Source organism: Tyto alba, unplaced genomic scaffold, assembly GCF_018691265.1.
Source record: "Tyto alba isolate M040663 unplaced genomic scaffold, T.alba_DEE_v4.0 Super-Scaffold_29, whole genome shotgun sequence".
Classification (NCBI taxonomy): Eukaryota; Metazoa; Chordata; class Aves; order Strigiformes; family Tytonidae; genus Tyto; species Tyto alba.
Window position 1 is genome coordinate 8863950 of NW_024881303.1, and position 24358 is coordinate 8888307.

Genomic DNA, 24358 nt, shown 5'->3' on the forward strand with positions numbered 1-24358 from the left:
ATTTTTAAATGAATGTGCATCATGGATGCCAAGAATGTCAGTACTTTCTTAACCCAGTTTATAACCTGTCTCAGTAACAGTTAGATAGTAGATCCTCTGATTCAGTTACTGACAGGACTGAATTGGCTTGAACCTTCTGATGCTCCTGTGTGGTAGTCAGGAGTCAATGTGATAGATTTTTGATGATACAGGTGGAATTTCTGTGTAGGTTGTCTTGTCTTTTCATTTAACTATCACAGAGGACATTTTCAAGCCTAGTTGTCTTCATGTGTGCTCTGAAGTCTGTATGTAAATACTGGGGTAGATGCAGACAGATTTGCAAATGTGCAGAACAACCAGCTTTAAATTTAATAGCTCACATGTAAAGTGGACAGAAGTTGTCACTCACAGATCACACTGGTTGGAAAACCAAGTTTTCTATTCTCTATATTCTCCCATGAGAGTTCATGTATTAATTGGTTACTCACATACTCCATAGTGATAATCTCATTTCGATAGGACTGCAATCAGACTCTTTTTTTAAGATGCCTTCATATATCCAGGTGCCACGTTTGAACTTTGGCCTTATTCTATAATAGTGCCTGACACAAAATTCATTAGAGTCCCCAGGAATTATTTTTATTTCAATAGCTTTGAACGGGGTTTATCATATGGTCAATGTGTGTTGTTTTATGGCACAATGTAAATTAAAAACAAGGCTTACAAAATGGAAAAATGAAATTTTCTGCTCTAATTACCAGGAAAAAGTAAGAGAGGCTATGAGCTGGTTGGCTGAACAGGAGAAGAAGTTAGCAAAGTTGCTGATTGACACAGAGAATGAAACATATTACCAGAAGTACAAAGTAAGTTACCTTCCGTATTAAATGCTTCTGTGAAAAGAAGCTATATTTATGAGAATATTTTTATTTTTTTTCATCTTCATTGCCTAAACTGAAGCAGTAAATAAAGTTTTAAATCAGAGTTGGAAATCTGTCAATGAATTTGGTAAATGTCCTCATATGATTGAGGGAAGGGTAGGATAAAATTCCTTCTGTTGGGAAAAAGATGTATGCTGCTTGGTTCCTGAGCAGAGCAAGGCTTTTTTGGAGAGAGTAAAGTAGTGTCTTTTAATTAATTGATGTAGTTGAAGACTTGGACAAGATTCAAACACATAGGCCCTTTTCAGTGTTACCTTTGCCGTTTCTGTGATAATAGTATCAGTAGGTTTTACCCAACTAATGTTGTAGAGGAGTAGTTGTAGTGTTGGCTATATGTTGTTCTGAAGTAAAACTTCATTTGGTTTATATTGTAACCAGAGTTTATAATAAAGTGGCTCATGGATGACTGTGAGGGGAGAAATTTTCCCTTTCTCTTGGCGGGAGGGAAGAACCATGTCAGGGCTGCACTGACACTATATTAAATACAGATTTTGCTAGTGAATGGCACCTATAGTTTCAGACCCAAATACTGACTGGAGACAAATATGCCTCTTTCCTGCTATCTTGCCTTTCCGTGCACCACACCATTTGAAGTTAATGCAAGTCATACCAATGTATTCAAAAGCAGTACTTGACTTCATGAGCTTCCATCTGAAGTCATCTTCTATGAATTATTTTTCCTTTTTATCCCTAGGAAATGATGTCATTTATGGAAGCATTTAACCAAGGAAAAAAACCCTTTTTGCCTGTGTTGTCATCAAAAAGAAGTGAAGCTGAGCTGAGCGAAGGCCAGCAGCAGATGAGGGAAGAGTGGGATAAACTGATCTCTCAGGTCAGAGTCATTTCTAGCTCACCTCATTACAAGTGTGAGCATGTTTGATGAAGGAGCTTAAGTCTAGCCCAAGAACTCACACAGGGAAAAATGTAGAGGTGATACTTTATTTGAATTGATAAATGAGGTATTGACCCTGAACCTGAAGTCCAGGCAAACTGAGGTGTACAATGCCCAAGAGGAGGCAGAAGGTGACTGTGTAATCCCCTTCTGCCTCCTGAGCCTCAGGACTGTGAGACGTCCACAAAAATGGCCTGCATCTGATTATCTTTGAGCACTCTTCTGATCAAAGTTTTTGGCATATTTATGCTTGAAAGGTTCTTTTGGGACATAATTATGGCTCAGATAATGATGTAGCTGGGAAAAGTGTGTTAATTTATTCTTTCCCATGGCACAGATAGTGATATAGTGAGATTTGGCTGGTCAGTGCTTTGCAATGAGCTTGGCTGTCATCTCCCTCTGCTGCAAGCAGGGGGCACGTATTGGCCCTTGCTGGTAGTTGCTCTTTGTGGAAGAGATGTTTCCCCTGTTAGCTCCATGATGGAAAGCTGTCCAAAGTATCTCTGTTTCCCCTCTTTTGAAACTAATTCACTATAAATTTCCCTGTTTCTGAGCTTTGAGATGGTCACCAGCCAAGGATAGTAACTGACAAATTCTCTGTAGTGTTACAGAGATTACAGACTGAGGAGCAAACCTCAGTCTCAGGTAAACATAGCTGATTTGCAGCTGACTTCCCTGGAAGCTCCTTTTCTGAATGGTGACAGGTGTTTGTTTTTTTCCTGGGACGTCTAGAGCATCATCTTATGGAGTTTATATCAATATCTTGGGGATGGGGAAGAAAATAACAGTAAGAAATTTAATCACTTGTTTTCCTTTTTAAGATTAATGAATGGAAAGTGAAGCTGGAAAAGATGTTGCCCTCCCCTCTGGATAGCATTGAGGCTTGGCTTCAGGAGGTAGAACATCTGCAGGCAGAAGATTTGCCTGATTTGCAGGACCCATTTAAAGCGATGTTTGTCTTCAGAGAAATAATTGTAATATTTAAGGTATGCCGATCACAAAGAAACATTCTGCTTCAGTCTGACCTAGCAAAGCACTTGTTATGGAATTGCTGTTTGACATTTTAGGAAGTGATGTGGATATGTTTATCTTCTGAAGATGAAAAGCTCTTTTGAACATACCTTTGAACGATGATGGGTTTAATTAAATAACTGCATAGGTCTATAAGGAAGATTTCTGACATCACTGGACTGAGACCAAATTGGAGTGCTATCTGAATGAGTAAATTATGGTATTCTTTTTTATGTGGTTCCTGCAACTTGTTTGTTTGTTACTTAATAACACAGGGTAATTGCATCCTTATCTTTAAATCTATGCTTAATGCATACTTATTCAGAAAAGCACTTGTGCTCAGGGCTACATTCCAGTGAATTCATGAAGTTTGTGTGTTTAAAGTTAAGTATTTGCTGAATCACTCTGTAATTCCATTCAAAACAATGGGAGATGTTTTGATACCTTCATACCATGCAAGTTATTTATTCTGATATTAAAATCTTTATACTGATAACAGTTTAAATGTCCTTTTGAGTTTGAAAACTTTGAAAAGAGTAGATGTGTTGATGCCTGGCTGATCATCATAATGCTGTACTTGTTTTTTTTTACAAACAAGGGGGAAGTTGGATGTTTTTGGTCTATGATTTTTGTTGTTCAGTCTAAGTAGTTAAAGCATTTCTAAAAATGAGACAAAGAGAGAGATGTTATTGATTTAGGGGTTTCTTTTTTCCTACTGAACGTGTAGATAAAAATCATTAAGTTCCTTTAGAAGAAGAAACCAAAGATGCTTAAGTACTGTCAGATCTACTTTTCCTAATGGGAAGACATTCTGCTGAGAATTTTTTGCCCCCTCCTTCCCCTAGTCAGTCCTTTTAGTACATCTCGTGTAGGGATCTTGGTGCCAAGGTGGTACCTCATAATGGAAATTTTACTTTCTCTTAAGATCTAGGAAATTACTCACCAATGCTCATAACTGTCTGATCAGAATAGTATTAAGCTTACAAAATAAAATGTTTAGAATCTATACACTCTTTTGGCGTTTGAGGACTGCCCCAGGATTTAGCCATTTCCATTAACATGGTTCCTGGGAGTTCTTATTACATAGAAATGAACTTCTGGCATATTTCTTTATATGCCATTTATGAATATGCTTATATTCTGTGCAATGCATTTTATGTTTTATTTTTACATAGGGAATTTGCTGCTGGGACAGATGCCTGTATAATATTCCACAATCATGTAATACTGGCCATCAGTGGGTTGATGTGATATGCTATCAGCAGGGTGTTAGATGGAAATTTATTGAGCAGTCAAATGAAGTATTAAGCAAGTGTGACATAATAGGTTTATTCAACAGATTTTGTTGTTAGTCTTTCTAACACATAGGAAAGAACAACTTCATGTCCTGAAACTGTTACAATGACACTTTTTTTGTCCTAAAGATGATAGTGGAAGTGCAGAAAACACCTGATAACATGTGTAGTGTAGATTTGTGTTCCTTATGTTTAACTAGATTCACAGTGATAAGAGAAAATGGATAGTACTGCACTAAACATGCACTTTAGAAGGTGATGAGTTAAATACTTTCATTGCACCTTAATGAGTAAAAACACTGGGAGATTGTCTTGTGCTGACTAGTTCTTAATAGCTCTCACCCTAATGGCAGGTGACTTGCAGATTCCCAGATGAAATACTCCAGAATTAAAATGAATTACGTACTATGTCTTTTTCTCTCCAGGGCTTGATGGATTGTTTTGATTCTCACTTGGACACCCTTCAATCATTTAAGAATGAAGATGAGAAGAATATGCCACTAGTCTTGCCTGAAAAGTTAGAGGAAATGAAAACAAGGTTGTAATCCTCAAAATCCCTCTATTTGACTATGTTGTATTCTAGCTCTGTGATTGGCTTGCTCTGCTGTTCTGAACAAAACACATAATTTATCCATGCCTTGCAGAAAAGGAGCGTTTTCCACCTAAGCACACATTGACTGTCATGCGGAGCAGGCAGGTTCACTCGTTGGTCCAATGAATGTCTAATTATTTGTAGAAAGTGGAGCTCATTAACAGGAACTTTTCAGATGCCCTTTCCTGGTGTGAGTAGGAAACACCCACCAGGGGTCGGAAACATGAATATTTTGACTGTGTGTGGATTCTCTAATTTTTAATTTCCACCTTTTAACATCACTGAGATCTACAGGTTGTGCAATCCTATATATCTGTTGGAGGATATTTTAAAAAATGACTAGTGAACTGTGTCTGTAACCTGAGCCCCTTTGACATACAGATGGCAGATGCCCCTTTTCTGGGCATTTAAGTTTTATCATAAATTGAAGAGTCAATATTGACTCTACAGTGTGGCTTCTAAAAAATGAACTGTTGTTACCTTAAAATTTTACTCCTGTCCTAATAAAACAATGTTTACATACATAGAATTATGAGTTTGTAGGCTAAAAATCTTATACAATAATGCCTTCTATATCCAGTGATTTTGAGAAAACTTTTGGAACATTTTACTGTTTGCAGATTCAGCAATATTCGTTTCACAAACTCCAACACCTTTCTTGAATACCACTATGGTCTGTGCTCAGCTATTGCCAATGAGGTAATGTTAAAGCTAAATATCTGGGACGTGAAATATGGGACAAAAGAGTCCGTGGAATCACTGCTGGAAAATTGGAATGTAAGTTTAAAATATATGTATCACACCCCAACAATAATTTTTCTTCCCCACCTCTCTTTGATTCAAGCTTGTTTCTGTCCTCATCTGAAGATACTATGATATTATGTCATTTCTCAATATTGCCCTAGGGCCCTAACTTTTTGAAATAAACAGTCCTGAGTCATGCAGACTGTGACTCAGGCAATGGCATTCAGGAGTTAATATTCCCCTTGAAGTTATTGTCTGCATGAGCAGAAAAAAGAACAGATCTGTTTCACACTAAAGGATGCAAGTGAGTTGCTGGATGGGCTTTGCTCCGTTTACATTTAACCTGCAGGTTATAGTCTCATATTGAAAAAAATTTATCCCGAGCTGCATTTCCTACCTAGTTTTATGTGGGTTAGTGATACCCATGCCAATTACTTTTCACTTTGGACAGAATTTCATTGAAGAAAAGAGACTTGAAACACAACTAGAAATTGCTACTCACATCTGTGAAGATTTGAAAAACAAAAACATAAGCAGTCCTGAATTAGGTAAGTTCTTGGACATAAACTGATATGAAGACCTCTATTTTGAACTGATGTGCTGTCACCAGTTTTAATTCCCACTTATGTTTTGTGTAAAATACTGTATCTATGTAATTAACCTCTCTGTTTCCAAATGTATAATGATAGTCCCTATTTGATGTCCTAGCTGGTGATCCTCAAGAAATTAGCAAACTTTTCAAGACAGTGGAGTCAAAGATTTCTGTGTGCAGAGACTATATTTCCCATGTAAATACCACCCTACAGAAAGTCCTGTCTTCCTGGAGTAATTATACAGAAAACATCCACTTACTAAAGATGTGGCTGGAAGAAAAACGAAATGAGCATCCAAGAGAGGTACGTGGTTGGATTTCTCTTTCTAATCACAGATGGAGATACCTGCAAGCCTCCTGGAAGGAAAACATCATATGTGACAGTGGTGATTGTTGCTGCTTTTCTGTTCCTTATTTTGGAAGTAAACTTTTGGCAGGGTTCTGCTTTAAATTATTTCAATGCCTCTGTCTAGATCCCTGCTGAGATCCTGGCAAAGTGGAATTCAGTTCATGGTTCCTTAAATGAAGCTGGAAACTATCTTATTGAAGTCAGCAAAGAGCAAGTTGGATCAAATATTGCCAAAGAGCTGAAGAAACTGAACAGGAGATGGGCTAAGTTCATGAAGAGGACACACTTTGTAAGTTACCAGTTTCATATGCTTTTTTTATCAGGCAGCCTTCAAAGTCATATTTTCTAGACTTATCAGCTTGCTAATCAGAGGCTAATAAATCTTCCAGTCAATTCATATTGCCAGTTTTAAAACAGGAGGAACAGAGGCATCCCATCCTTCAGTTTTTGTGACTCAGTTAAATGCTCTTTATGTCACAATGGAAAACGTTGCATTTTTTAGATGGAAATTTTAAAACCACTTATAAAAGGAAATCTTATTACTGAATAAAGCTCTTTATTCAGTTCTAGAGATGGAAGTAAGCAATTTATTGAGAGCTCATGAGCCTTTGCTAAATGGTATAACCTTTGACTCAGCTAGTAGAAAGTAATTATTGCTGCATATATATTTCTAGGGTTGTGTAACTTTACACTAGCTCAATTGACAGGTGTTTAGGCTGCTATAAATCCCTATTCAACCTACTTAATGTTACAGATTTTACATTTCCTAGAATGCTTTCACAAGAACGACATTTTCACTCTGCCTGGAAACATTAGAGCATTTTCTAACTTGATCCTTTTTTTGACATTTATTAAAGGTACTGTTATGACAATGAACAATGGCAAACAGTTAGAACAATTTTGTAGGAGATTAGCTTAGTGAGAATGCAAGAAAATCAAAGGAAACATGTTTCCAAGGGTAAGGGAAATCCAGAGTTTCCTAGAAAAACCCTTAGTAAGAGATGCTTTTAGGAAGTACATTCAGAAAGCAGAGATAAAGAGGCTTCTTGCACACTTACAAGGGCTTAAGGACTTCAGGAGTTATTTTTTTTGGCATTGTGTTGACCATTATGGCTATAATATATATTCTATTTATTTTTATATATCAAAAGGCAAGGGCAAATGCTTGAGCTCTGGCCTGTGACTGTCTACCATTAAACTGTTAGCACTCTTCCTGGTCTGGATTTGACCAACACCAGCTATTGTTCTCTTGGACAATTCCCTGGCATAACCTGGGGGATGCTGCAGCCCAGAAGTTACTCTCTATAGCAGAGTGGCTGTGGCTGCATGCTTATAGGGGAGGGGGCTGAGCCGTATGGATGCAGGTTGTGCTGTCCGACTTGCTCCCAGAGACGAAGAACTAAGCCTCACGTGGCTTATTTACCAGTATGTTTGACATTTATTTCTCCTTCAATCCTTGTTGGGTCCAAAAGCTGGAAAGTAACCTAAGTGGTGACCATGTGTTTCAGGAGGGTAGCAGAGAGACCTGTGAACCGATGACAGGAATGAACATCTTACCCTGCTCTTTGTTTATAGCTTGGTGAAGAGAGCACGGATGCTGCTGAAAAGACCAGGGAGCTTCTGGGGGGCCTGGAGAAAATTGAAGAGCTCCTTGGAGGGGTGGACACTTGGGCAGCAGAGACTGGACGCCTGCTTAGCGAAATCGGTCATGAGAGGCCTGTGGAACCTGAGATGGAGGCACATTTGAAGGTGAAAATGGAAATACACTGCTTAAAATACTTATTCATCAGATTCCTGTCTTTCAGCACCGATTCATGGCTGGGGTAAAATGAGCCATCATCAGTGAAGCAGAAATTAATGTGGATTTTGTGCTGTAACACTGGTAAAAAGTGAAGGCAATGCTAGTGTTTTGATGTTATTTCCCTGGATCACTCCCAGATGAGCTATAAATGAATCGTCCAACATCAGTGTGACAGATGACAAGCAGGTGCCAATGATCAGCAGCTTGCTCTTGAGTGATATTAATTACTCCCTGTCCAGCACAGCATTTGCAGCAGACTGAAACTTTGCAAAGTGCCAAGTTGAGAATTTTCCCTGGTCATACAGTGCTTTCTATCATCTACCCCCCAGTGCAGGGAGGAGGTTTGGGACAACTTGGCTGTACTCAAGGCTTGCCTGTCAAAAACTGAAATATTTTAAGTATTTTCAGCAGCATGCTGGGTAATTTGCGCATCTCAGTTTATAGGCAGTCGCTCTAAACGTCCACAGTGATGACTGATGAATTTCTGGTTACTTCCACTAGTCTCTATTGTTTCCCATGTCTCTCTGCGAGGGATTACTGTTTCCCCTCCAGCAAATGGCAGGTGGAAATATGTATATATAACTCAGCAGCTTCAGTAAAAGTCCAATTTATTTTCTTCACCTGCCAGTGAAGGTGAGACTGAACAAAGATGCCACGCTTTGCACTGGAGAAGCTGAAGCACTGTCTTATGTTGCCTTTTGCTATTTCTGCAACAGGGCCAGCATAATCTAATGGTAGGAAGGTGACCACCAGAGGGAAATTTCACTGGAGCTTCACTGTCTAAGTGCTAAAATTAAACAGATCTTTTGGTACATTAAATCCACCTACAATAACTGTGAACCAGAATTAGTGTTAGTTTACTTTTCGTTTGTGCCTTCTCGCACCATGTTTAGTTGGCAGAATTAGGAGTGTGAGCCTATGAAAAGAATCTGTTCATCTTTTTGTACTTGTGGGCATATGTTTATAAAATTAGCTTTATTTTGCAGTGTGACGCTAGTTTGCTAAAAACAAAAAGTAATAAAAGGCACCCTGAAATACAGCCTCCAAAAATGTGACTGGTATTGTATCTTCATGTCTGTGAGCAGAAGAGATCAGGTCGTTTATTACCCATGAAACAATAGGTCGGGATCCAGAAAGCACTGATTATCATTAGAAGAATGCTAATTGACAACTTCAAACAGGAAAATGTGTTGAATATTCATAGATCAAAACAGCTCTAATAATGACATTTCATGATAAATATTCAAATATGGCACACCACTTTTGCATGCAAAATACCCAGCTGCTTCCTGCCTTTTGGTACTGAATACTGCAAGAAAATCTGAGCCTTGATATGTGCTTACTTTTGGATGACTTCATGATCAGATGATGCATATCCAAATGTGTGGTTTCTACATTCATTTGGAAAGCTGTTTGGATGGAAGAGCATGTTTAAAAAATAATTCTAATTGGATCTGAGGCAAAGACATTGGAGGTATCACATTGACAGAAAGACTGTTTCAGCAAACAGAATCCCCTGTGGATGGCAGCAGACTTCTTTCTGTCTACACAGAGATTTTGCAGTGCAATACACTGCCCATAATTGGAAGATTTTGCTTGACCAAATACTGACTATCCATGATCAAGGCTGGCTTTTTCATTCAGTTCCTTTAAACAAAAAGACATAAATACTGTACAGGCTTCTAATGCTTTTTATTCAACTAGAGTTTGGCTGCAAGGGGAACCTCATGCCAAGAACAAGTTGTGGCAGCAGAAGAGAGATTACAGTCCCTGATGCAAAATGTTTCAAGCCAGGTGTTCCAACATTCTCACACCACTGGGCTGCAGACACGAATTAAAGAAGCCAGAGATAAAATAGAGGTACTCCTTTTTTACTGTTTTTACGCTTTATACACACAGCCATCTCTAATTTTGACATTATGTGATTAAGATGACTTCTTTTAATTCATGTAAAATAAAAAAGCATATATACTATTGGAATCAGTCTCCCAGACTCATGCCAGGCCAAAAAATGGAACATTTCGAAGATCAATATCCCAACTCAAAAACCTTGAGTGATGTTTTGAAGCAACAGTTTTATGTAATTACTGACACTCAGGCATGTTTTGAAAAGAGTCTTTTTCTTCCGAGGCTGTCATGGGTGACATGAACAACATCTTGTCCAAATCTGAGAAGAGACCTGCAGAGAAGGAGACTTGGCTCAGTTTTGAAGAATCCCAGAAAGAACTTGAGGCCTCCATTTCAAAGGCTGTGCAACTTGTCAGTCAAAGATTAAGTCCTAAAGAATGTATTTCGAGATATGAGGTGGGTTTGTTTTCTGAGCCAGCTGAATTTGAGTATTTTGTAGTACTAATTAGTATCCAAAAGGCTAAAGTACCACAGTGAGAAAAGTATCAGAAGGGGTTTTTTTTGGTAGCTATTAATCCTTTTCTCAGCTTTTTGATTTAGCACTGTTAGCATATATTAACTCAGCAGACAGCTTGAATGAAGAAATGTGAATCTGTATGGCAGTTTATTCAGTGCCCTGTCTTAACTTAAATTACTCCATCATCCCATCAGAGCTCATTATGTTCTGAACTACAGCCATTTTTTTTTGCGTGATTAATAATTAAGATTCCCATCAAGAATTACACGCCTGAATTTTTGGACAGGTTTTTAAAGTGTGATTATAAGTACTAAATCACCTCTTTTTCCTAGTGGCTAACTGATTGTCCTGGTTTCAGTTAGGACAGAGATAATTTTCTGGGACAGTGCTGTGTTTTGGATTTAGTGTGAGAATAATGTTGATATCACATGGATGTTTTATTTGTTGCTAAGTAGTGCTTATCCTAAATTAAGGATTTTCAGTTGCCCATGCTCTGCCAGCGAGCAGGTACACAAAAAGCTGAGAAGGAGCATGGCCAGGGCAGCTGACCTGAACTAGCCAAAGGGATATTCTGTATCACAGAACATCATGCTCAGTATATAAACTGAGGGGAGTGGGCCAGGATGGGTGTATCGCTGCTTGGGCATTGGTCAGCAGATGGTGAGTAATTGCATTGTGCATCACTTGTATTTTCTTGGGTTTTAATTCTCAATTTTTTATTATATTAATTTTCACTATTATTATTATTATATTTTATTATTGTTTTTATTTTATTTATTCAATCATTCTTATCTCAACCCAGAAATTTTACTTTTTTTCAAATTCTCCTCCCTATCCCTCTGGGAGGTGAGAGGAGTGAATGAGTGGCTTAGTTGCTGACTGGGGCTAAACCACAGCACTGGTAAAGAAAGTGCACAATCTCAAAATCTGGACATCTTAAAGAGGTCCTTAGTGAAATATCAAAACTGGAAGTGCCCAGAAATCTGTGTTGCTTTACCTTGCACAGCAGCTCCTGGGTGGCTGTGGGCTGGGAGCAGTGCAGAGCCTCACTCCAGGCCATCTCATAGGGTCCCACCGTACCAAAGCAGACTTTTCACCCCCTCTGACAGGCACGGGACATGGCCACATATATTCCCTAGAAATGATGTAAAGTTCAGGGACCCTTGATCTTTCTTCTTTGGTATCAAATCTGTCCCTAAAAGAGGATTTACAAGAACAACATCTGCTTTTCTCCAAAAAGCATACACTGATATTGTCTGCAACCTTTTTGCAGGTATGCAAGGGTAGAGAATGCCCTCATACCCATACAAGGGCCATCGCAGCCCATACATACAATGTATACATGTTTTATGCAAGGTTTTTGTAAGCTATTGATGTAATTTTATTAGGTAAATAAGCTACATTCAGCTCTGTTTATTTTTCGTTATGATGCTTTTCTTTCAGGAGGCTTTTAATGCTCTAGACAATAAAGTTCTTGACAAATATTTGAAAGCAGCTGAGCAACTGAAAAAGATTTCATCTGATCGTGAGAAGCTGGTAGTGGAAGAAAGGAGTGAAGATGTTCGTAAAAGATGGGAGGTGAGGTAACAGGAAAGAGAAACCACTGTCTGTTCTCATTACTCCTGGCGTCTTTGAAAAATAATTATTTTGCCACAATATGTTCTGAGGTTTTTATTTGCATTGTAATACTATCTCACCATCTCACAGGGATAATGTATTTTGAATTTTGCAGGAAGTTCATCATGAAATTATAGCTTTTGTCCAGATCATGGTAGAAAGGGAAAAAAAGAAATTTAACACAACTTTAAAAAAAATCAATAAGCAATTAGGCAAAGAGAAGAAACTTCTAACTACGGATAAAACCAAAGGGCTCATCAAGGAACATGAGGTACCTGCCATACTCCTTTTCTGTTCACCTACCTCTCTTTGTGAATGCATTGTCTGTCCTTGCTCCTTTTTAGGTACATTATTGCAGCCTGTGTTTGTGGAACAGGGCCTTTGTGTTCAATGTTATATAAACACAGAACAAAGAGGCCACCCATATTATTTCTTTACTTTTTTTGACTGCAGCTATTAGCCTTCTTGCAGACTTTTAGAATTATCTCTGTGTTATGTGGATGGTATGTTTTTTTCCTTTTTTTTTTTTTTTTTTTTTTTAAGACAGCCTTAAAGCATTAAAACATTTAACTGCGCAAAGTATAAAAATAAGAGATGGTTATGTGTTCTGTGACTCCCTTGATTTGTTACAGTTCCATAGATGGTGTTAGGTGCCTTCATCTGAGAGTATCTTCTTGCAGTGAAATAGCCACACTTTACCTCTGTGTTTGTGCTGTACATGAATTAATCACAGAGTTAGACATAAGATGCTCATGTTTCACTTGCCAGGGTGAGTCATGGTGAATCTTACATATTCCATAAGCAATGGGGTTTACACTTCATAGCTTCTGGTGTTTTGCTTCATCCTTCTCTTTGAAATGCATTGATATTGCCAGCTTACCACTTGTAAGGGTAAGAAATTGCTCTCCTCGTGGAATTCTGGTCTTCACTGAATTCAGTGGAGTTTTAGTCTTTGCTTTTTATAGGTTCCTGTTCAGCATAGGCAAGAATAAAGAGAAGTAAGAGTTCTCAGGTGTATTGTTAGATTTTTAGTATATCTTGATTTCACACTAGAAAGTATAATTATTGATGAGGAATATTTTAAATATATTTTCTAATTCTACTTTCTCTGTAGTCAATGGGACATGTATATCTGATGTCAGTGTGAAGAGGACTTGGGGCCAAAGTAACTAAAAGTGTAGTAACATAACAAATTTCAAAATCAAGCAAGAGTCAGTACAGTCTCGTGAATTCAGCTGGGGAACATGTTGCCAGAAAGACATATTTCTTCCCTGGCTCTGTTTGAAAAAGAATCAAGGGAAAATAAATGTTTCTTTCCTGGTTTGACAGCTTATGCTTTAAGTGCACTCATCCGAGAAGACAATGGAAATAGAAAACAAAGTATGAGAATAATTGCATATCCTTATGACTTAAGATGAGTTTGTTATATTGTTTGGGCTTTTTTTTGTTTAGGCCTTTTTTTCACATGAAGGCAGCCTGAGGGAACTTAGCAAGTCATTAGAAGACCTTAAAATATTGGGAAGGCTATCAGAAGAAACTGTCCCAGACATACAGAAACTGACTGCAGACTGTGAACAAAAGCTAGAAAACCTTCAACAAACCGTGGCAGATACTTACGCGGCCCTGCTGTCTCGTGCTGGAGAAGGACAGTCCTCTAAGAAAGAGTGGGTGACTGAGTGCATGATGTGTTGTAGCTTCACAGAAATCAGATATATGGATAAATTTTGTGGTATTGTAAATGTACTACCAAGTACATTACTATGGGCAATGGTACATTTAAACATTTAGTATTAAGTTTCATAAACTAGCAAGTACAATGTTTGCTTACCCTTCATCACAGCTGTGCTGCTTTTAATCGTTAGCCAGGATTTCTTTTTTTTCCCCTTTGTATTTCATATATTGTTCTTAAGCTGAAGTTTCTTTTAAACTGTAGGAACTCCGTTGTTGCTTCTGAGAATGGAGAAAAGCCTGGTTCTTCTTCTCAACAAATCAATATCCTTTCAGTACAGGAGGTAAGAAGTCCATATTTACCGTTAGAAAACAGCGCGCTGTACAGGAAACGTCATTGGCAAAAGGAAAACCTGATTATTTCTGTTACTGTTCTTACTGTGGTAGAACTTCAGGCCTCTGGTCAGACACCAAAAACCCATTGCACTTGGGAATGTAGACTAGGTAAACATTAAAAAGTAACATGCGAGGAACAGCACTAGGCATCCTGAGGAGATGTGAGTCTCCAACCTTGCATTATATTTTGCTAAAGGGTGGCTTTCAGCTGGAAGGGTCATGTGTGAAGCTGTGTTCAAGTGCAAATCCCCCATAGTGTCCTATTCATTTGAACAAGTTTCAGAGTGCACGGGGGCAAAATAATGAAGAGTTGGAGGCATTTGCTTTAGAAAAATACAGGGAAAACCAGAACACATATAACTTCTTAGAAATGATTTCAGAGAGACAAGATACTGCAGTTCATCATTTGGATGCTGCAGATGTATTGTTTAGGATAAACATCCATGCAATTAAGGCTGCAGACTGGTGATTTATAGGAAGGGACCCATTTCACTTACATAAAGTTTGAAGAGACGTAGGAATTGGCGGTTATCAAGGGAGATCTCTTGTAAGACTACTAATATTGTCTCTGATACAATTATGAAATCTGTTCTTTCATGGATAATCAAAGTACAAATAATATAAATAACATCAGCCAGCCTCAAACTGAGGAGTGAAGTGTATCCTGGAATCAAGGGTGAGACACATGTGAAGGCATCTGGTATAAACAGCCTGACAAAAGCTGCAGAAGACAGTGCCTTGTGGTTGTCCAAGGATGTCCATGGAGCAGCAGCAAAAATTTGCACAAGTGGATTGTGCTTGCCAAAGACCCAGTATCTGTGGGAGAAATGAATAACCTGGCTGCGAGTGTTCAAAAATTTGCTCTTTTAGTTCATGATTGAGTTTAAGCACACCTTGTATTCATGAATGGTATCTCTCATTTCCTTCAGGACACATGAAGCACTTGCTTCTTTTAGGAGTTCACAGATGTCTGTTGTCTTCACTATGTATTGACACAGCATGATGCAGAGGTCACTGTTACCTTTTTTATTTTCACTCAGGCCTCAAGACCTGCTGCAGATATAGTTTTGGAACCAGATGTGAAACATCACAACGGAGAAAGCTGTGCAAAGAAATTTGAGGAAGACAATGATTTGCCCTTACCAGCTTTATTAGAGAGGTATTTTTTAAAAGGATAAAATGCATGTATATTAAGAGATGATACTATGATAGACATTTATAAATTAATTGAATGTATCAAACATAGGGTGCACTTTTGCTATTCAGAACTCTGTTCCTGTTCTACTCAAGTTTACGTAATACCACTCTGTAATTGATAAGGAAGCACTATAGTAGCTAAATGCTTCAAACATTAGGATATTGTAGCAAGAACACTTAGAGCTATAAAACTTTTTCTTCTACTCTTTTCTTGGGTCAGAAAAATCTCTGTCTGCCTTATTAGTAACTTTAAATATTGCAAAATAAAAAAAAAATGTGTAAAGTTTTTAAAGAACTGTCATTTTTACATGCATAAAACTGAATTTAGAGAATGCAGACAGGCATTCACACTTGAAAATGAGCCAGGTGAGCAATTTGTCGGCTCTTTTATATGTTGCTCACTTATGCCCATTCATTTGGGACTTTGGTAAAAATATGCATGTGTAATACTGTGCTTATTTTGTACAGTAATCTGTTGGTCAGCAAGTCCCATACCCTGTCATGTTCCATTAAATTAGAAGTAATACTCTCTCTGAAAGTGATTTCATCTTTTTTCAGCTATAACACACAAAGAAGTAACCTGGAGGAACTTCTACAAATCAGCAGAGATAAAGTAGCATCTGGCTTTACTGAGGAAATAAAAGGCACATCATGCCTTCAGAATAAGCTGCTTGAACTGCAGGTAAGTATTAATCTTTCAAAAACATATTTGGTGCCTAAATTGTTATTTTCTCATGTAGACCCCTCACCTCTCTGTGTTATGTGTATTGTCAAGGGAAAAGGAACACCCTTACAACCAGTTTTCTTAGAAGTAGAGGGGAAATCAAGGGTTTAGCATTCAGCAGATCTGCATTCCTGCTTAGCAGTGGAGTTTCACAAGTGTTGCAGAAAGAAGAAATTGGTGGCTCTTGGTTTGTGGTCTGCAGGTTGAAATAGGTCTAATGGAAAAAGTAACTATGGAAAGCAGCTTTTTTATCAGCAGGAGTGGTGAGTGATGGATCGTGGTCAGGGCTGGAGGAGTCATCAGAGTTAAACCATCAAATGGAAGTGGTGTATGTGCAGAATGAAATTGTTCCAGGACTTGATTAGGTTTGTGAGAACCTTGCGGGGATGACAAAAGGCACGTAATTGATGTTGGAGAATTTATTATTGCAATTTTTCAAGTCCTTGTTTGAAAGGATTACAAAGCTTATCTAGCATCTCAGAACTTGGTTCAGTTCTATGTTTGTTTTTTGTTCTTTTGAACATAGCTAAGCTGAGGTATTTTCCATTAATTCTTGTAGTAAAAGTTGCTGAACCATATTTATTGAACCTTTTATAAAATGTAGGCAAAGTATGTATCTGACATGGAAATTTTAATAATAAAAAGTTGGTAGAGATTTGCATACAGCTAAAAATGGAGTCTTAATGAAAAAGAAAGCAATAGATACTGTCAGGTGATGTTTTCATTTTTTCTGTAGAGACTCTTGTGACTATTTTTAAGAACTGTCCAGTCCATTGAGAAATACAGATTCATATCAATGCAATTAACGCTGCATATCTTTTAGGTGATAGAGAGTGAAACCAGTTCTGGTTGGACACAGTTGGAAAACATCTCATCTACCTTAGAAAATTTTGTCGATGAAGTACAGCAGGCTGCTATCTCTGAGAGAAGCAGCAAACTAAAAGGAGAATGGAAAGAGCTTCAGGATATTATAAGTACCAGGTATAAACTAACACTTCGTGATATTATCTGAGGAATAGTTCATTGTAACTAATGTGAAAAGTGTGCATTACAGAAAATACCTGCACATTTTTAACCTTTTTTTTTAAATGGCATAAAATTAAGCTTTTCTTAATTATACTTGGTTCATAACACTGCAGATAGTGTGAATCTCTCCAAGAAAAACAGAGCCAGATCTTTGTAACATCACCATGCAGTATTCTCAAGTTTATTGCTATTTCCTTCAACCTTCTGGTTAAATTCACTAGCATTCACACTGCTTTTCTTATTAATCAATAGAAAAACTCCTTTGACCTCAGGAGAAGGAGTAGATCTGTCAGTCAATTACGTTATCTCTGTGGCTTTTTGTGCTGTAAAATGTTGAGTGTCTTTTCTTGCTTGCTTTTCCAGTTCATCTTTTGTTACCTTTCTTGTAGAACAAACTCTTTAAGGACTGCTTTGGAAATTGTTTTGCCAATAGAAAATGAATCCATTCTTCTATGTGAATTAGATCAGCGGCTGAAGAAAAAGGACATCCAGCAGTTTAATCTGATGAATAGTGATCTCGCTTATAGGGAACTAAAGGTAAGGGAAAATGCAGGGACCACACCCTAGTCGGAATAGTTTTTATTATGTCTGGGAACTAGAGAACTTAATGGGATTTTCAGTCAGGAGTTTGGGACCACTCACAAGACTTCCCAAACCTTCTGAAGTCTATTGCCTATTTTACTCCCTTTGCTTTAAATGTCATTGTACCTGAAGGGCCAGACAGGGACCCTCAGTAGGCTCTGCTGTAAAAAGCACAGTCATGAACATTTCATCTTATGTTAGGACTTTCCTTCGATACAGATTTACAGTGTTCCCACCCATCATTATATCACTTCGTGGAGTCATATGCATAATGTGGTGTTAATTTGTGAGCTAAGCTAAGTTGCCTGTGTCAGACCGGCTGAGGTATCTAACTAAGCACACCTCAGGATGGTTTTAGAAGCTCTGCATGCATGCAGCAGCTTGTTCACCTGCTATCAGTATCTTATGCCTAGGCTCTGATCTGTCTGTTAGGCAGGGTGAATATTGTTTTGTTCTTGACATGCACTCTGAGCTGAACACACTGACAGCTACGCAGAAGTGAAAGTTTGCATTTGTCTGCCCTTGGCTCTCGAGTGAAGTGGGGTTTAGGTCTCTCAAGCTGTAGGGCACTCTGTCTGAGATGACTCTTTTTGGCTGGAAGGACCCTGAATTTTTCCCCAGTTCTCTGCACATTTGGAGTTTCACAATGCTGCCACACTGCTATTTGTCTGAGGACTGTGACCAGACTTCACCAAGGGATTTTTAAATGTCTGTAAATATCCTCCAAAAGTATGGCGTAAAGGACTTAAAAGATGGCAGTGACAAACAACTGTGTGCCCATCTGTGCTGTGAGTGATCTCCCACTGCAGGAGCCTGTTGGTTTCAGTCCCGGGACTCTCGTCATCTTTCCATCCTGTTTGGCTGATTGCTTGAAAGAGGCTTGGGCTTTCTACAGTGCTGACCAAGTGCCTTGTGTGTGGATTACCATTTTATTTGATTTTTCTTCTTTTTCCTTCCCTCTACCAAAGTTCAGAGTAGAAAAAAAGAGGTCTTCTTTCTTAACCACTCTGTTTAGCATACTTATTTTGTTGCTAGTATAATTTGGTTTTCAGTCATAGGTTCAGCTTGAATGCAGGATAGAGGTTTTCTTTCACTTGCTAACGCTGTTGGTCGTTCTCTCAATTTCAGGAGCTACAAAGATCCATATTAAATCAGATTGAAGTATGCAAACAATTGGAACATCTAGATAGTTCAGCAAGAGATGAATTTAATCCGATAGATTTGCAAGCTGCAAGTAAAATTATGATTTACTATCAAAACCAGCTTGAAGAAATGAGCCATACAATGCAGATTCGTGAGACAGTCCTTAGAGATCTGGAAGCTTTTATGGCCTCTTTGAGGAAGATACAGTCTTCCATCAAATGTCTCACAGATCCCCCAGGTCAACCTGAAATACAGGGAAAAGCATTGAGAGAGGCTGCACAAGAACTTTCTCACATGGCAGAAGAGGCTAAATGTTTGGATGAACGCTTGAAAACAGTTGATATCTGTTTGGAAGATGCTGAATGTGGGAGAAAGACTTGCTGTGAAAACCTTGTTTTGACTTTATCTGAAGAGCTAAATGGAACTTATGGTCCCTCAAGTGAACAGATGCTTTCAGAGGAAAAAGGCTTATACAAGATTTTTTCCACAAAAAGCAGTGAACTCCTTAAAAACATTCAGGATCTACGTGACAGAATTAACAAAATAGGCTTGAAGGATCCAACAATCCCAGCTATTCAACAAAGGTGAATTATTTTTTAAATTCTTTTAATTTCATAATTTCAGTGAACTCAGAGGACCTGTGTCCCCTTCACAGTAGAGCACTGAAACCTGAATGTGTCTTGAAGTATCTGTGGAGCCTTGAAAGAAGCTGTGAACTTACATTTTATTTGTTCTGTCATAGCCTAAATAAGGAAGCCATCTCCATTTTTTCTTTTCTTTTAAACTCCTGTGTATGTGTGTGTTTGAAGCAGCATCGATGAAGAAAAAAATAGAAGGAGGTTGATTGTTATGATCTTAGTTTTTGGTAAGAAAACTGTTGAACAGGGAGATGGGTCTTCTTGCTGAGCACTGATGCATGTGATCTGAAACTTTGCAGTGTAGAAGCCTTGTGTTATATACCACACCCTGAGCAAGCCACTAACATGAGGTCTATGTCTCTGATACTGTTTCAGAGGAGCTGTCTGCAGCCTTGCAAAGGATGAATAAACAATTCACTGCTGTTTATGTGGAGGGAAAAAGGGAGAGGAGAGTATTTTATAAACTGTGGCCATTTTTTAAGTTATGAAGTCCCATGCTATGGTATAGCTTCCTTTCTTAGACCATGTTTTAACATAGCCAGAATGCACTTATCTTTTAATACAAAATAATTCACTCTGTTCATATAAACCCTATTGGCCTTTAGGATTTTGGACTACTTTTTCAAAGGTCTTGGGTCAGCATAACTCATCTGAAGGACTGTGTCAAATAACACAAACTGAAGGTCCAGTTCAACTTTTTATAATGTCATTTAATATAGTCAGTATGTGCAGCTCAGAATTAATTTCTAGGGACTTGCTAATTGCATTAGGGAAAAAAAATCAAAGACTTACTTTAATATAAGTCTGTATTTCATTTTTTTTCCAATAAAGGGTAAAATCATTAACAGAATTGGAAAAGGAATTGGATTGTGCTGCTGCTGAAATGAAACCTATGCGAGAAATTGCTAATAAGCTCCCACAGATCGAAGAGGAAAAAACAGAGGAAGCAAATGAACAGTGCAGAGTTACAGAGAGGTTATGGGAGGATACAAAACTCTTGCTTGCTGAATGGTAAGGAGAAAAGCTACATTTTAAAGTAGCATTGTACCAAGTAAGAACTTTGTAAAATGAAATGGCAAAAAAAGCCTTAGACCATACTTTGAAGTAGATGAAATACTGGCGCAGTAGCAAATGTTGCTGTTATGATGCTGTAAGCTACTATAAAGCCAAGAATTGCACGTAGAAGTTTGCAGCCAAAGCTCATTAATTTTTTGTATTTTTAAGACATCACAGTCCCATAATTTAGCAGCTATGCAGTGATATGTTGGACTTAATTGGTATCCAAAAGAAAGACCTGGCTGCTGCTGGGAACGGTGTGTCTTCTGTATTTGCTGTGAATTTCATGCCAGCACATTCAAAAAGAAAAGTCAAACTGAAACAAATGGAAGAGGACAGCTGAGAAAGCAGTCTCTTATGCAGGAAAAGACTAAAGGAGCTTGGTTTGAGAGTAAGGACTGTGAAAGCCTATGATTGATCACCCAGGGCATCTGTTCTTCTCTTACGGTTTGTAAAGATGACTAGAGGCTTTGCATGGACTGGCACAGTTCTGGTTAATCCTCATGGCTGACACCCCGCAGGTGTCAGTGGGAGTAACCTGTTTTCATATCCCACTGAAGGCTGGGCTGAGGTGGTATTTCCCACTGTCTACCACCCAAGCTGTTGTGATATCTGCTGTACATTGTATTTCAATTTACTGTTGACTGAGCTCACCTTTCAAGTGGAGAGTATCATATAAACAGAATTCTCAGGTCACATCACAGTTAGATGTGAATCGGAGGCGTATGATGGTGAAGGGCATTTCTGTTTCTAAATACTACACCAGGTATCACACAGTATTGCAGGGTTTATGACTGGTACAGTTTATCCTGCCTTTTCTCTCTTCCAAACATAGTAGTCAAGCTCCCCACATGTTTGAATATAGCAGAAGGAAGCAGACAAGAGGTTGAGGCTGCTGCTTTATGCTTAGGCCATAAATAATACATCTCTCTTTAATAGTCAGGAGCAGTGTGCAAGGGCTCTGGAGCTCCTGAAGCAATATCAAAGCTGCAAAACTAATCTGACCAGCATCATCCAGAAACAGGAGATTGTGCTTTCACAGCAAACTTCTTACATGGGGAAGGAGAATTTGAACAGACTAATAGCAAAGGTGAGTAACAGCTTACTGAAAAGGAAAGAAAAGCCTTTCCTGAGTGCATTCAGGTGTAGGGTTGCCCTGGTACAATCAGCCTTCAGGACAAATGTTAAGACCTTGCTTTTATTTTGGCTTTCAGAATACATTTAGGGACCGTACCCTGGATTTGTTTTAAGTTGATGTCTAGTTTTGCTTAATGAATTAAGGTCTTATTAAAGGGGTTGGATTAAAAAACCCCAAACCATAGAAAAACTATGATCTTATGTGAAAGTAAAATGAAATCCTGTCCTACCAAAAGCACATGTTGAAATCAGCCATATTCAGCCATACCCTTTAGAATATTTCTATATTTTCTACCAAGTTAAAAGTGGACAGTTGGTAAATATACAAAAATAGCAAATTCATTTGTTGCTATAGAAGATACATTAAAATGTTGTACCACTTAAAGCAAAAATAATAGGTAATACAGCTCCTCGGGGCTGCTTGTTTCTCTGCTGTTGCTGTAGTTTATAACCAAGGATTTAGATCCGTATCCTCTCCTTGCTCATGTCGCTGGGTTCCAGGCAGGGCTGTGGGCTTTGTCTGCACCAGGCAGTGCTGTGCACGGGCCTTCAGCGAGCCCTGCGTAAGTAGGATCAGGAACAGGAGCCCAAAGGCTGTGGCAGCATGGCACATTTGCTCCGAGATTGGGCCATGACAGACCTGTCCTGCTTCTCAGTCTGGAGCTTGTGTACCTGGCTGTATGTCATTGCCACTCACTCAGAGACAGTTTAGGGATTGCCAGCCTGGTGCTGCCTTGGGCTGTGGACTTCTGGAGGCCAAAATGGTTTTGACTGGGCTGATGATACAGTATTCCCTTGAGCTGGTTACATTTGCTGCAAGAGTCTCTGCCCTTACACTGACTTTGCAGACCACACTGTTGCAGGTAGTAGCTGTGACAACATAGTTCAGTATTTCTTCTCTCACTTCTATGTTACAAACCTACTTTGAAGACAGGGCTTCTGTGTAAGAGCCTTGGCATCTGTAACCAACATTAGTTCTGTACTGTCTTTGATAGTGGTTAAACATTTGCAATAGCTTTTACACTAGCTGGTGAGACTGAATGAGCAGGTATTGCTGGACACTCCTTCATTTGGTTTAAAGTTTATCACTTTTTTAGATGACTTTTGACAGCCAGCTACATCCTTTGCTAAATGAATACAACCACCTGACATAGCTGTCCATATCATTCATGAACATTTGCTCTGAGGTAGTACCTGGGATGGTTAAATTTAAGAAGGAATGTGAGTGGTTTCTTCCCTCAGGCAGTGGGATGGTGTCTGTGTGTGCCACCCCTGCTTTAGCTGAGGCAGGGTCTTTTCTTGGTTTCACCAGTGAGACCTCTGACACGTCATATCACTCAGGCTCCTGCTGCAGGGGAGATCACCCCCATACCCTGGCCCCTGCCTGTATGGAGACCCCTCTCGCTGGTAACAACCCTTCCTCCTCACCCTAAGTTTTGCAATTGCCACTCTCAGAACTGTGGTCTGCAACAGCTGTGGCACAGTACAGGCATGCCTTTGAGTGCTGGTGATTTGTTATTTATAGTTATATAAAATAGTGGCAGAGAAAGTCCTCTGCCTTGTTCTGGTTTGTGAGCGCTGCTCTGCTGTCCCTTGCCTTACCTCAGTGGCTGACATTATCCTTATGAGAAGATACAATGCTTGTCTTGGTGAAACGAGGAGATCTTTTAATATTGAGTTGCCTAACACTAGAGGTCAGTGTTTCTTTTCCAGCAAGCTTCCATGTTTGTAAACACTGACATCACAATTAACCACAAAGCAGTCTAGTGTTTAAATAGAAAGCAGCAAAAAGGGACATTTCTGTTTCTGGCAATGGCATATTTGACAATGGCTGTGTTTAAATTGGATTTAAGCTTTTTTTCAAAAAAGTAGTTGAAAACCTACATATCAGAATGCCAGGTTATATTTTTCAGAATTGTAATAGTATTTCAGATGATTGTTACATTGTGCATTGTTTATTTCTGTAACTGAGGTTCTGTGTATGGATGTACAGTCCCCTTGGATCTTGCAATTGCAACTGTCAAAGCAAACCATGGTTTTGGCTCTCTTAGAAGTATATTATCCATAGTTCCTACTCAGCTGTTTTACAGTCAATAATGGAATTATATGGATTTTTAACAAGGAAATGTTTTTGTCAGCATGACAGGGATATAACAACACAGGATACGTTCCTATTCTCATCATATTGTGTAAAATAGATTATTTTGTCTAATGCTGTTGTTTCTCTAAACTAAAAAGAACAGCACATCAGTAAAAAATGTTTTTCCTGAATAAACAGTCATAAGTAAGCATGCTTGTAAATATTCATTTGGTCTTTTTCACAGATTGAAGAGGCAAAAGAGGAATTTAATGATCACTCAGAAGATGTAGACAAAATAAATCAGATCTGCAAAAACCTTCAATTCCAGCTCAATAAAATGAGAAGCTTTGAGGAGCCTCCATTTGAGAATGAGGCTAACATTATTGTGGACAGATGGCTGGATGTATGTAAAAAGTAAATTATCAGGGTGGTTTTATCTGTTATGTATTATAATAATTGATTCTGACGCATGTGTAATATTTGGAATAAATTAAGTACAATATGGCAAAGATTCTTAAGAGATAAATCCAAGTGTT

General features: G+C 38.5%; 1 protein-coding gene across 8 annotated transcripts in view; it reads left to right on the top strand.

The window, feature by feature from the left end:
- Nucleotides 1–24358, top strand: part of SYNE2 (spectrin repeat containing nuclear envelope protein 2) — a 198665-nt gene that overhangs the window by 36378 nt on the left and 137929 nt on the right. For all 8 annotated transcript variants that reach the window (XM_042798988.1, XM_042798991.1, XM_042798987.1 and 5 more), the window contains exons 10-32: nt 741–842; nt 1612–1749; nt 2631–2795; nt 4541–4653; nt 5328–5484; nt 5903–5999; nt 6160–6347; nt 6517–6681; nt 7968–8141; nt 9898–10053; nt 10324–10497; nt 12002–12136; nt 12291–12446; nt 13628–13839; nt 14109–14187; nt 15280–15398; nt 15995–16118; nt 16984–17141; nt 17576–17723; nt 18897–19495; nt 20381–20560; nt 21545–21695; nt 24067–24225. In XM_042798988.1, the coding sequence (XP_042654922.1) occupies nt 741–842; nt 1612–1749; nt 2631–2795; nt 4541–4653; nt 5328–5484; nt 5903–5999; nt 6160–6347; nt 6517–6681; nt 7968–8141; nt 9898–10053; nt 10324–10497; nt 12002–12136; nt 12291–12446; nt 13628–13839; nt 14109–14187; nt 15280–15398; nt 15995–16118; nt 16984–17141; nt 17576–17723; nt 18897–19495; nt 20381–20560; nt 21545–21695; nt 24067–24225 (3849 nt within the window). The remainder of the gene's footprint in view (nt 1–740; nt 843–1611; nt 1750–2630; nt 2796–4540; nt 4654–5327; nt 5485–5902; nt 6000–6159; nt 6348–6516; nt 6682–7967; nt 8142–9897; nt 10054–10323; nt 10498–12001; nt 12137–12290; nt 12447–13627; nt 13840–14108; nt 14188–15279; nt 15399–15994; nt 16119–16983; nt 17142–17575; nt 17724–18896; nt 19496–20380; nt 20561–21544; nt 21696–24066; nt 24226–24358) is intronic.